Below are 13,010 nucleotides of genomic sequence, written 5' to 3' on the forward strand. Positions count from 1 at the left end.
AATTATAATTGGGTCAGTTCTAATTGGGCAAGTGTATCCAAGGTGCAAGTAGCTTTCTCCCTTTAAGAGTAACTGAGCAACTCCCTACTACAGTGCAAGACCAGAGCCTATAATAAAAAAATCCCATAGAAAGCCCAAGGCAAAGGCATCTCTCTCATGACATGCCCAAACCTGTGGCAGCTATGGTGAGTGCCAGGTGACATGGTCGATATGAAAGCCCTAAGGGGATTCACCAGGGATTGTTGCTGCTGTGCCATGATGGAGGTGTGGGACCAGAAAGCTAACTTTTACACCTGAGAACACACAAAAGGCAAACTCCAAGGAAACTGCATTTTTCAGTCATTGGTGGACCTTCCGGTAAATGTAAGGCATATACCATTTCTTATAAAATGCTTCTCCCAAGCCCCCCTTTGAGCCGCCACCACATACCCCTAGGTTGTGCCAATGTACCACCCGGGAAATGGAGAATACGTCACTGTCGATTATGTGAGGCAATGATTGGTTGTTACACAACAATATTGCCTCAGAGAGGGGGCTGTTATAAAATTGTTATAAAATCATATTGGGGGGGGGGGTTTGCAGGACACCATTATTAATGAACAGAGAGGGGTGACAGAATTTGACAGCTGCAATACCCAGAATCCTGTTCAATGCCATCTTCCCTGTCTCCCCACCCCTCCAGCTAGGACTCGACCCTGCCTGAAGGAAGGCTTAAGGATCTGCATATGCACAACAGTTAGCATAAACTCACACATTTCCCCTCTCCACCTCCCCTCCGCCCAGAACAAAACAATGTTTCCAGAAGAAGGGGGGGGGGGAACCGCCCAAATCCAAAGTTAAACTTTTCTACTCAAGTTAATAATACAGCCTATTATATGTTCTCTTACCATGAAATCTCTATCCGCTGCCTCTGTATTAGAATTGCTGTTTTATATCTTAGAACTGTATATGTCAGGACTGCTACCTTTTAATTAGAAATCCCTGCATTAGGTATGTTTTCCAGGTATATTTTCTGTATGAACCCTGTATGATCCCAACCCACCTGAACCTTGCCCTACTACCACCCTATACCCATTCAAGGACACACGGACAATAGAGGGATTAGCTGGAACAACTTTATTCAAATAAATTGCCATCCTCAACGTAGCCCACCCTTCCATGGCCTGGAGGAAAACACTGCCGGGCGGACTTCCACCCCATGGAAATCGCCAGGAACTGCCCCACCTCTGCACCCATCTCGACTGATTGCCCTTCCTGCCAAACAACAGGGAGCACCATCAACGACAGGAGAAGAGAGATTGACATCTCTCCATCTGAAAGGAGAAGTCATCTCCGCACCCAGCTAATCCGATCTCCCACCCGTCGCCCTTGTCTCCCCCTCCCTCCTAGTCCAGAGATTTCCATGCATGAACAGGAGGGTATATAGGGGGACTTCACCATTTCCCGGGGTTCCTTCCTTCTTTCCAGAGGCAGGGACCCTACAGCTGTAGCTTTGCATTCTGCAATAAAGGGATCAGTTTGTTTTTCCTGACAGCATCGTGTGGTCTCTGTCATTTTCCCGGCGGAGCTGAACCTAGTGCAAATTTTGGAGCTTCCGACCCGCGTCTGTCCTTCTTAAAAGGCAACGCATTTTGGGGTACATTTTTCATAACACTGGCTTCCCTAGGATGCGGGGCACGATCTGACGCGTACGTTACTAATAAGTAAATTCCGCTGCGTTCATAGGAACTTGCCTCTTGATTGAAGTGTGTATAGGATCGCGATTTTACATCTACCGATGTCTACTCAGAAGCAAGTCCCGCTGAGTTCAATGGAATTTACTCCCAAATAAGTATGCATGTGTAGCACACCCTTAGCCATAGTGGATCGTGTGCAGATCAATGCGGGGGCTTGGAATATGCTTGGGGATGGGAGCTGTGCGCGCGTGGAGAGTCAATGCGGCGAGGCTCTGGAGGGAACAGCGCAGAGCACGTGCAAAAGGGTTGCATGCGACCCAACAAAGATGGTTGTTCGGGCTATTGTGCATGGTCGGACGGCATGTTGAGTTTATGAGAAGAAGGTAGGTAATATATTTAAATCACGCGGGAGTTCAGTGGTAAGTACACACCTACGGCCGTGTATGTGCGAAAAAGAAAAGGTATCCAGGCAGTATTTGTTTTTAATACAAGCAGTGTTTGTTTTTAATGAGGGAGTCTGTACCTGTAGGTTATATTGCTATGGCAGGCTTTAGTGGCTTGTGTGCAACTTGTGTATTCTAGAGTGCCGTGTTACATCACGTCGCGGCGATGTGTAAACAGACGGGTGGCAAGCGCAGAGCCCTTCCTTGGTCAGGCTTCCGGAAACTCAATGGAGTCTCTCGTCTCGTTGCCCATTTATGGACACAGGAAGCAGTGCTGCTACGAGCGTAAGCATATTTTACAACGTTGGTAAACGCAGCCTTGGCTCCGCCCCTGTCGTCATGGTCCAATAATACATGCAAGGAAGCGGTAACCAGAGAGGCTGGGGTGACCTAAATAGAAGGAGGAGCCTGTTGAGCGAAGAAAGCCCTGGAGAGAAAACCCGACGGGGATCCAAGAGAGTCCTCGCTCAGTCACCATAGCAATAGGGTTGATCTAGTAAAAATGCGAACTGGCCTCTCTGATTCTGTCACGAATGAGTAAAAGATTTGCTTTTAAAGTGAAAGCCTCTGATACGTGTGCGTGAACGTGACTTAGTAAACTGTGATGCATGCAAAAAGAGCGCAACATAACCTCTAGCCTGTGCGCGCACGGTTAGTAACAAAGCCTGATAAGGGAAAACAAGGAGAGCCAGAAGACCCACTGACCATAGCTTGGAATCCTCTTCCTAGTCGAATAGCCGTGGTGGCAACAGCACAATTTCCAAAGCTTGTTTCAGCAATGCTGGCAGAGGAGGTAGGCAGCAGATAACAATTCCAGAGACACAAGCTGACAAGGAAGAGAGAAAGAAGCTCCCTCCCCCACATTCTGCTACTTACTGTGGTTGCTGTTCCCGAGGAAGGGACACATGACTAGAACTCAGTATTTCCTCCGGTTGAGCAATGAGAGCTGTAAAGCAGGAAAAACTGCCTGCCTGCACCATCTCTCCCACTCATGCTCCTGCAATATACTTGCTGGTCAACGGTGGGAACTGCTACTGTCCCAGCAGCAAGCCTGAATTCTTAATATGTTTTATGTGCAAAAGGTCTTGACCATGAAATAATTATGTGTCAAAAGTATACAAGAATTCTTGCATGTCCAGCCATGCTGATAAAGGCTCATCAAGTGTGTGTCTTGCAGTTGTCAGGCTCTGTTGTCAAGCTGCAGAAGGGATTCTGCCTGCAGAGTTTGGTCTCTCTATCTGGGCTGTACCTGCTCCTGACAGAGAACAGGAAGAATGGAGCTGAGCTTTTTATGCTTTGGGCTTGTTAAAACAGATGTGAAAAAATTGTCATTCCAAGTAGTGAATCAGTTCCTTCAAGACAAAGCTGAAAGCTATGTGAAATCGGTGCTTACTAATCTGACAATTTACAGCTAAATCTGCATGATGGGGCAAGACCTTGAGCTTTCAGAAAGTGTATATTGCCCACCATTTACTTACACCTGCAGTGCCTGTTAAATAGTTTTTGCACTGCTTCGGTTTTGAAGTTCCAGAGGTCTTTTACAATGACTTCCGCACCATATTCTGTTGAGAGTTCAGCAGTCCCATAGGCTTACTCGGCTTTCGATGAAATATGAGGATTGCAAGCATCAACTTGCCATCACAGTGCAGTTGAATATTTTGTGGTTGATTTAGCTAATGAGGCAGTTTTGAATAGTTCAGCAAATCAAATTAAAACTGATTCATACATACCGTATATATGACTGTATTTGTATTTGAAGTAACTCTGCATAAAAATAAAACAGATTTGCTACAGAATGTGAGTCCTTAACTGTACTGTACTGCAATGAGCTTCCAAATCTAAGAAATAATTGTCTGGTGATTGTGGTTTGTCAAAGCAAAAATTGGTCAGAGTTCACTATTGGTCAGAGCAAAAATTGGTCAGAGTTCACTATTCCCCTGGGTGTGGCCCAAATACAGTAGAACTAGAATGGCATGCTTTGGTAGTCCAGAGAGGGAACCCAAGGAAGCAAAAAATTAAGAGAATTGCTACCATGAATTCCCCCAGGATGTCAACTGACACAATTAAGGCACTTTCATTCTGAACATGCTTACTTAGAAGTATGTTCTGTTGAAATCAGTGCAAATTAAATGCACATACAGTACAATGTTTCGATATCACTTATGAATACTCTGAATTTGGAAAGGCAAAATCCATAGCACATTATGGCCAATTCAGGTTTTTAGTTAATTATGAATGTGGGAAATGCAATAAGCCATTTAAGGCCACAGTGTTCTGCACTCAGGAGCAAGTTCTGTTAAAATCAGTAGGGATTCCTTGCAAATGATCACGGTTTGAACATGTGTCACTCATGGAAAACAGTTGAAGTGGGAAACCATGCTTACTCATTTCCTAGAGCTGGTTCACACACGCATCTTTATTACTTGATTACAAAAGCAAACAATGGATGGCTTGCCTGTGTGAATGAGCCATCAGAGATCTAACCCAATAGCTAATAAGGCATGTAATTTCAAATGCAAGGCTTTTCAATGAAGTCAGATATTTCATTCATCAAGAGTATAGCATGGGACAATCATGAGATCCACATGTATGTGTGAATCTGGCCTTAGTGAATAGGAAATGAGCAGTGGATCAATAGCCCCCCTCCAACTCTAATGAAGATATGCAAAAACTTTTGGTTAAGATTAGTCAGGACAGAGCTGCTATGTCTTTTAGCCTCTGCTTGATGCTTTGAGAACCATGGAAATAGAGATTCTGCTGCAGGCAGAAATAAACTGTATTGGCCCAATTGGACATTCACTGAGCATTTTCTGCAATGGCTCCTAACCGCACATACTGAGTACCTCTTGAAGGTGCCATATTTCACAGAGATATTTTGTGCACTCGTTATTTCATGGCAGGCCCATGTATGCGGCCCATTAAAGCAGGGCCTGTGGTCCTCCCAAGGTGGTTGGGTTGCAACCTTCATCATCACTGGCCATGCTGACTGAGGCTGATGGGAGCCCAGTCCAAAGGCATCCAGAGAGCCATGGCTTCCCCACCAGGGAAGGCTGAATACATTTTGCTACCTGTGCTACCTCTTCCCCACCATGTGCAGAAGGACAGGACAGGCTGCGCTCTGCCTGCTTCCTAGTGCTTCAGCATCTTGCTGCTTGAGGCTGAGGCACAATCCTCCAAAGGGCAGAGCCATCCCTGTCCCCTATCCCTGCCTTAAAGGGAAGTTCACCAACTTGATATTTGGACCATGATCGCTTCTGCATGCATGAATGGTGCAGTGTAACAGAACTTTCCTATGGCCCTTCATTTGCTATTCATCAAACATAATCTAGTGAAGGGAAACCGAGTGATGATGCCCATGCATTGCCCCATTCCCATTCCGACCGCACTCTTAATTCCCAGCTGTAAACGTGCATGGAAACCCGCCCCAATGATTTCGGTCGAACCCAAACCCATGAAACGTGCTTCCAGTTTCAACGAAGCCAACACCTCTACACTTAAGTAAATGAGCTTAGGAATCTGCAGCCACAAGTCGTGCGTGCTCCTTAGTTATTCCCGGGGGACGAGCTTTGCGTGGGCAGTTGTGCAGCGCACTTATCACAGCCAGCCTAAGTTCCAGGCTCCTCTTTTGTTGGCGGCGGCAGGAGCAACCGCTTTCAAGTCCTGTCCCCGCTGGCTGCCTGGCTGGCTGGAGGGGGGCCGGCCCCTTGCTCTTCCCTCCTTCCCGCCTCCCTTCCCCCACCGCCTGACATTTCCGCCTCCCCCTCCCCCTGCCGGGGAGGGCGGCCAGTGGCGCGCTGCGAAGGGCCGGATGCGGCTCTCAAAGTGGGCGGAGGAGGCCCAGGCGCTGAGATCACCGGCAGTATAAAAAGAAGCGCGCTGGGCGCGGCCTCCTTCAGTCGGGGCGGACGTCACGGGAAGAGATTCTTCCGAAGGCTGCGCTTCGCAAAACAAAACAAACACCAATTAAGACCCGGGGGAACGCGTCACTTTCGCCTTTTAAGGAGAAAGCGCCAGAGGTCTCCCTCCCGGCTCCTCACAGCCCCCGAACAAGCCGAAGAGACCCGAACCGCGGCGAAGCCGGCTCCGCCATCATGGAAGTGCAGAAGGAAGCGCAGCGCATTATGACCATGTCGGTGTGGAAAATGTACCACTCGCGGATGCAGCGCGGCGGCCTGCGTCTCCACCGCAGCCTGCAGTTGTCGCTCGTGATGCGCAACGCCCGGGACCTCTACCTCTCGGCCAAGCTGGAGGAAGAGGACGAGATGGCCGCGGGCGGAGGGAGCGTGGAGGACTTTGCCGGGCGCCAGGAGCCGCAGCTGGACCTGCAGGGCGAGGCGCCCGCCCCTCGACATCTGGAGGGGCCTCCGGCAACTCCCTTCCCCCAAGCCCTGCCGCAGCCGGCGCCTCTCCCCGCCGTACAGCCATCGGAGGCGCCGCCGCCTGCTCTGCCCTGCGCCAGCCTTGATCCGGAGCCCATGGAGACCCAGGAGGAGCCCGACGGCAGCGCGCCCGCGCCTCCGACGGCGTGGAGCCGAGGCGCCCCCGGGTTTCAGGCGGGCGCCGCCAAGCCTAGCCGCAAGCGCCGCAGCAGCAGCCTGGGCAAGATCGGCGCCGCCGAAGCCGGCCTGGTGCCCAGCAAGAAAGCGAAGCTGGTGGAAGAGGAAGGCGAGCGGCAGCCGCAGCGCCAGGAGGGGCCTTTCCCGAGCTTAGCCAGGGTCCTCCAGGACCGCTTCTCCGGCTTAATCCTCCAGCCTCCGCCGGCCAAAGGCACCGACGAGCCCAAGGCGAGCTGTAGGCAAGGGGACGGCGTGCTGAGCATAATGGTGAGAGCCGTGGTGGCCTTCTAAAGCGCCCCCGCCAGGGACTCGTAGCTGGAAACCTCGCTCTCTGTGGAGAAGCGGAACCTGCTGAAGCCCCTCTCTCGGCGGAGGAGCTGAACACCGCCTCCCGCTCCCGGCCCGCCGGCCCCCTCTCCTTGGTGGCGGGGCCTGGGCGGCGAGGAAGACGCGCCGCGGGAGGCTGGTGAAGGACTGGGGGCGGGCGGCGGGGAGCGCTGGTGGGTTCCCTCCTCCCATTTTCTCCCCCTCCGGGTTTAGGCGAGAGACGCTCTGGTGGCTGGGAAAGACGACGAGACAAAAGGCGGCGGGGAACGCGGCGAAGAAGGACGCCCCACCTCGGCCAGTAAACCTGGGACGCGGCTGCGGTGCGCTATGCGCAGGACTGGACGCAGCGGCGGCGGCATGGCGGGACACGATACTTTGGGGGGGCGGCGGCGGGGGGCAGCGAACTCTAGGAAAACGGGAGAGGCTCGCAGCCCGTCGGGCCTTTGGAAACCGGATTCGGGTGGAAAGCAAGCGCGATGTGTGCTGGGTGCACTTTTTTTTGGTGCTAGTCGATAACAATGACGTGTTCATTCTGCCGTTCCTTAACTAAAGTTAATTGCCAGATCTGAGTTGATGTTTCTGTCTCCTCTCCCCCCCCTTTTTTTCTGAACGGGACTGGAAAGTTTTTAAGGTTTATTAGGCAGCTCCCCTGAAGGGTTAAAAAGAGTCATGCTGAGAATTGTCGAAGAAAAGCAGCTTTTGTCAGTCCCGCTCCTGTCTGCCCAGTATTCTTTTCCTCGGGGCCATCCCTTTTTTTCTTACCTAGTAATTAAGAACGATGAAGTGGCCTGTTTCTTTGTGCCAGAGAAGATCTCAGAACCAGATTAGTCTTGCCAAAGTGTGTGTGCTGAGCAGGAACAGACGGAGAGGAGGGGGAAAAAACCCAACCAGTCATACTAGTTATGACACATCCCTCATATGACTAGCATTTGCATTACACTGGGTCCACGACTGCAGGGGATTTCCTGCTTCTGTTGCCTTGGCTGTGTGTGTGTGTGTGTGTGTGGCGGTTGTGGTTTTTGTTTTTTACGATGTGGGTGGAGCCCTGAATGTCTGGAGGGTGGGGGAGAGGAAGACAAGTGGTTTTTCTTCCCCTAAAGATGTCATCTTAAAAGCTCGCTGGCGGTTTTCCTAGATGACTGAAGCTGTTTATGCGCTGAGCAGTAATGAGGGGTACTGTTTTACATCCACAAACATTTTCTCTTTCACCCAAATCAGGAGAATGTGGGCAAAGAAACCTGTATTCTTTAAATGGGTGTGTTCTGCAGTGTCTTGTCTCTAAAAACAAACAAAAAAACAGTATATCAAGTCATTTTATGTGATTTTTTGACACCGTTTTTGCCTTTGTTCATGATTTTTTCCTCCACTCTTCTCTCAAATGTATGAAACAGTTGCTGTTGTGCTGGATTTATCTGTTGTGTCATCTCAGTGCTTCAAAAGTGTTAGTTTGATTCAAGCTTTAGGGTTGGGAGGAGAACAGTAAGAATGTCTTCTGAAACTGGTTTTCAACATGGGCAGTAGAATGGTCACTGTCAAGGTACTTTGCAATGCTAATTGTATGTAATCTGCATTTGCCTCAAAGAGGGCAAAATACAAGTTTATTTGGTTTTATCCTCATGGTGTTAATATTTTTGGTCATTGAAATAAAGGCCATCTGTTGTTTTTTTACTTCTATGGTGTTACGTTCTTAATTAAAAAAAAACAATTTGTGAACTTCATAGAGAATTCTCTCTTGGTGGAGAGGATATGGATGGGGAGAATGTTCAAGCAGCTACTCAGACCTACCTCGAAATGTATGAGGCCTCCTACTACATTAAACTAGTCAAGGTACAAAATAAGGAACTAGAGAAAAGAAACAAGGGGAACAGCAACAGGGCAGGCAACCTTAGTTCCTTAACCAACTGCACATTTGAAGAGCCACACTTCCAACCATGTGGGCTCTTGCAAATCTGAACTATTCAGTGGAGTAAACAAACTCTCCAAAGCTCTGTCGCCAGCCTTCTATGAATTAGTGTGCTGGACCCTTGGTGGATCCAGAACTTGCTGTTGATTATGTAGCTGTTTCTAATGGAGGGTGGAATGGGGAGAGAAGGGTAGCAGTCCAGTCCGGATAGGGTCGTAAGATGTTTGGGATCACTTTTCAAATCTCACCATGCCAGGTAACATGGGTCAAGCAAGTCAAGTTGCATAACAACAATGTTTGGTTTCAGGATGGGTGTGAGAGCATGGGAAACTTATATTTAGAGCTCCAGTAACAGCTTGTAAACTTGTTTATGATGGGACTAAAATAGCCTTTCTATAAACATGGGCCACTAGCCAGCGGATAGGGCTGGCAGGCAGGACCTTAGATGCAAGTACAGTATGCTTTGCAAAACATTAACAGTAGCAGTATCTCAAGGTAATCCCCTAAGGGAGCAACTTGTGCTTGTCTGCAGTCCCTGATCATGTAATGGAAACCATGTCATAAGAACTTGTTGGCACAATACGGGTTTACCAGATTAGACCCCATGGATGTTGAGCAACATTGCAAATCACCAAGGAAGGTTTGTGTGCAGTCCCTTTCAACTGAAATATAAAACATGACGGATGTATACATTCTAATTTGGTGAGGGGTCCCCTCATTTAATAACCCTCAGCAAAGTGGCGCTAAGTCTTTGTTTCAGTCCCAGTGATTTTTGTATGGTCAAGTACAACCACAAGACCTTTGAAACAAGGGGGTGGTTGATGACTGAAGGAATGAAATACATGTTGGGAGAATGGGTGTAATCAAGAACGTAAGTGTGCCTCTTAAATAATTCACACACTCTAGGATGTGTGCTTCAGGGAAAAGTCTAGGATTTAGCATCGGTAGTTAAAAAGCTAAGGGTAATGCACCAAGGATTTATTAAGTACTTTCTTCAGAACCCCTCGGGTTTCAGTGGATGCTTCCTGAGACAGCTGAGCAAGCAGGTGGGGTGAGATCAATGGGGAAGAGCCCCCAGGGGTTAAAGGAACACTGCTGTGATTCAAGGCTCAGGAATTTACTCCTTGTAATCTGAGCTGCTGCCAGTTTAGAGGCCATAACCTGGTAATTTTCCCTTCTACAACAATGCTGATTGCCTGCCCCAGTGCTTTTATAAAATTTAATTCCTCGACTGGTGTAAAGTGCTTTGAGTTACCTGGAGTAGGAATGACTGACACCAGTTAGCCACTTTCGTTTGCTTTAACTGCAAAGAGCAGGATTATGGCTTGCTGGACACATGAGAATCCTTAGGTTTGAACTATGGTTGTAAACCTCCATGTGAGCTGTGCTGCATCTGAATTACAGGTCAGGACTTGCACGAGCTCAGTGCCTCTTGATAAAAAACATTTCCCTGCACATAGAAAACTTATGTTAATGAGAACTAGGCCTCAAGTTCAGCCCAGCCCTAAATTTTCCCACAAAACCCACTCCACCCAGTCTTGTGAGTCAGCTGGAAAGCCAATCTCTGCTGGAGGAGCTCTGTCTCTGTGTGAAAAATACAGGATGGGTATACTGCCAAGACCTTTCCTATTGACAGCAGAGTATTTTGTACAGAAAGAACCAAAGATGCTGGCTCAGTTTGGGGACGTCTGCTGAGATCTTGGGCATATTCTTTGCCCTTCCATAGAGTACTGTAGTTGGTGTGCCTCACAGCCAAGGAGGTCTGAGTAGAGTTAAACGCACACCCATGTGCCCTAAGGCCTTAACTGCTCATGTTACTTTTTAGTCAAAGGGGTTTTGTGTTACATCTTTAGTTCACAGCAACAATACAGAAAACAGAATTTATTGGGGGGGGGTATTTAAACAAGTTAGGGCAAGATAATTTCTAGAGGTAAAGCTGTGGTTTGGAGTCAGACTTGCCACGCATTCTTCATTGAACAAATGTGTGTATATTTGGAGAGAGGAGGCACTTCTGTCTCTTTTTGAGTCAGGAGAGAAGCAATTGATAGGTGTCTGTTTTCAAAATACCAATTAATTGGCATTTTGTAGAAGTTTGAGCCTCACAGAAATCTAAAGTGGCCTTTTTCGTCCTGTGACACTTGAAAAGTTCTGTAACATCTTCATCAGTGTAACTTAAGTGCTAAGCGTTTTGAGATAAGACCAGTATATGGAAGAATATGTTAAAACCTGTGCATTTGGACTAGTACTTAACAATAAGGAGATTCCTGTAGAACATGAACACAAGGCAAGGATCAGGCCCAAGGCAAGGATCGGGCTTGCTTCGTGCTACACGGTGGACCTTGTTCTGCCAGACTACTGAAGAAGTTGCAAGCCCTTTCATGCTGGCTATAAATGATGCAAGGCTTTCCATGCAATGCCTTCTAGTCTACCTCCTTGTGTGTTCTGGAAATCCATTTCCTCCTGGCATAGAGGATTTTTTTTTAAGCACTGTGAGGAAATATACACCATTTTATCTTATCACAATGTGTTCTGGAGAGGGCTATTTTTTAAAAAGTAATCAGTGTTCCCTTTGCAGCCTAGGAGGCCACTGAAAACAATGCAGAATTTTCCCAGCTGTAGTTCCCAGTGTCCCTAGTAATACATGCAACAAAGTGTTGCCTTGCATATAAGGATCTCAGGTAGAAGCGATGAGGTAAGAGTCTGCTCAGTATCTTGAATATCTGCTCTGACTCACAGCAGCTCACAGGCTACATTATGCCTCTGCATAAGGCTGCTGCTTATATGTGGAAGCAAAAGGACAGTGAAAACATCCCACAGCTTTGGGTTCATTCTGACATGTCATTTGTTATGCAACAACATGTTATTTAGCATATGCTCTGTATGGTTTCTCCCACCCACCCCAAATGAAGTGCAAGGCAGCTGGAAAACTAAAAACCCTCAGTTTTCCTCCCCCTGTTTGCAATATTATACCAGACTTGTGCCAGCTGAACATGTGTGTGAATTCCAACGTTTCCACGGTCTTCCTCCCCTGCCCCCCTCTCCTAAGCTTTCTAGCTGTGTGGGAAACCCTCGGAGAGCCCAGGCGATTCTGCATTGCACCTAGGGGCCCTGTCACGCCATTGCCTGTGCAAGACACTCCCCCTGTGAAAAGACAGAAGGGTCTTTGATAACGCCCCAAGCACATCTCCAGCAGAACAAAGGCAGCATAGCTAATGGCTCCCACTCACACAGTGTGACTCTCTGCCAGGAATCTGAACTCCCTCCACCCCCTAAAGGCACAGGCTGAAGGACAGAGAGGGAGGAGGGGAGATAAACGCATCTAAGCCAGGATATGGGGGGGGTGCAGAGCAAAGGAGGCCTGGCACACCAAATGCAGTGCAGTTAGGTCGATTTCCTGTGCATCAGCTACCCCTGGAGACAGGATACCAAAGCGGATGGCCTGTTCCGCCTTACCATGAGCTGGGCTGTATCCGGCACCTGCTAAAGTTCCTGTGTTCTCACGAGGAAGAGGGGAGGGGAGAGCGCCCTAGAGACAGTGTTTGCACCTTCAGTCTGATGAGGTCCTTGGCTGCGTGACCGCAGCTCTGCCAGTTATTTGCTGCTACATGACAAAATATTTCAGTTCATATGGAAATTCAACTTTCTCTCTTCTGGTTTCACAATTTTTCGCTTTGTCTCATTTAGTGAGAGGCAGGAAAAGAAATAGTTTCCAGCTCTGCTGCATTCAGAATACACTGCTACCTATCACAGGGCAAAATACTAGAGCATCAAGGAGGATTATAGTAACTCATTCAGAGGAGATGTTTGCATGCCCATTCTCCCAAACTGTAAGTGCTGCTATCTGCACACCCTTTTAAAGTGATACTGCCCAAGATCCTCGCGTTATATTCCTGGCTTGTTCAAGCCAAGAAAGTGGCTTGTTCAGGTTACAAAGCTGGTGATTAAGACCAGCTTCCAGGCCCCTGGCAGCAACTACTCACTCACCCACACTTTCTGTGGCTGCAGACAGAAACCAGGAGTTACCCCTTAATTGCCTTCACACCCACCCACCTGCTTGTACTGTGAGATCTGCTTCAGAGGTTCTATTCCTGCCACCCCTTGTGGG

The 13,010-nt window shown here is 48.3% G+C and overlaps 1 protein-coding gene and 1 long non-coding RNA gene across 2 annotated transcripts; both read left to right on the top strand.

Annotated features, from left to right (window-relative positions):
* Positions 1-1,652: 1,652 nt before the first annotated feature.
* Positions 1,653-3,915, top strand: LOC148686826 (uncharacterized). The gene is made up of 2 exons (XR_015948073.1): positions 1,653-2,059; positions 2,259-3,915. It is a non-coding gene; the product is annotated as an uncharacterized LOC148686826 (long non-coding RNA).
* Positions 3,916-5,745: 1,830 nt separating this feature from the next.
* On the top strand, positions 5,746-8,670 carry IER2 (immediate early response 2). Its single transcript, XM_035104907.3, has one exon. It carries the CDS (start codon positions 6,211-6,213, stop codon positions 6,964-6,966), a length of 756 nt encoding a protein of 251 aa, XP_034960798.1. The 5' UTR covers positions 5,746-6,210; the 3' UTR covers positions 6,967-8,670.
* The last annotated feature ends 4,340 nt before the right edge of the window (positions 8,671-13,010 follow it).

The sequence above is a fragment of the Zootoca vivipara genome, chromosome 2 (assembly GCF_965207765.1).
Source record: "Zootoca vivipara chromosome 2, rZooViv2.hap1.1, whole genome shotgun sequence".
Lineage (NCBI taxonomy): Eukaryota > Metazoa > Chordata > Lepidosauria > Squamata > Lacertidae > Zootoca > Zootoca vivipara.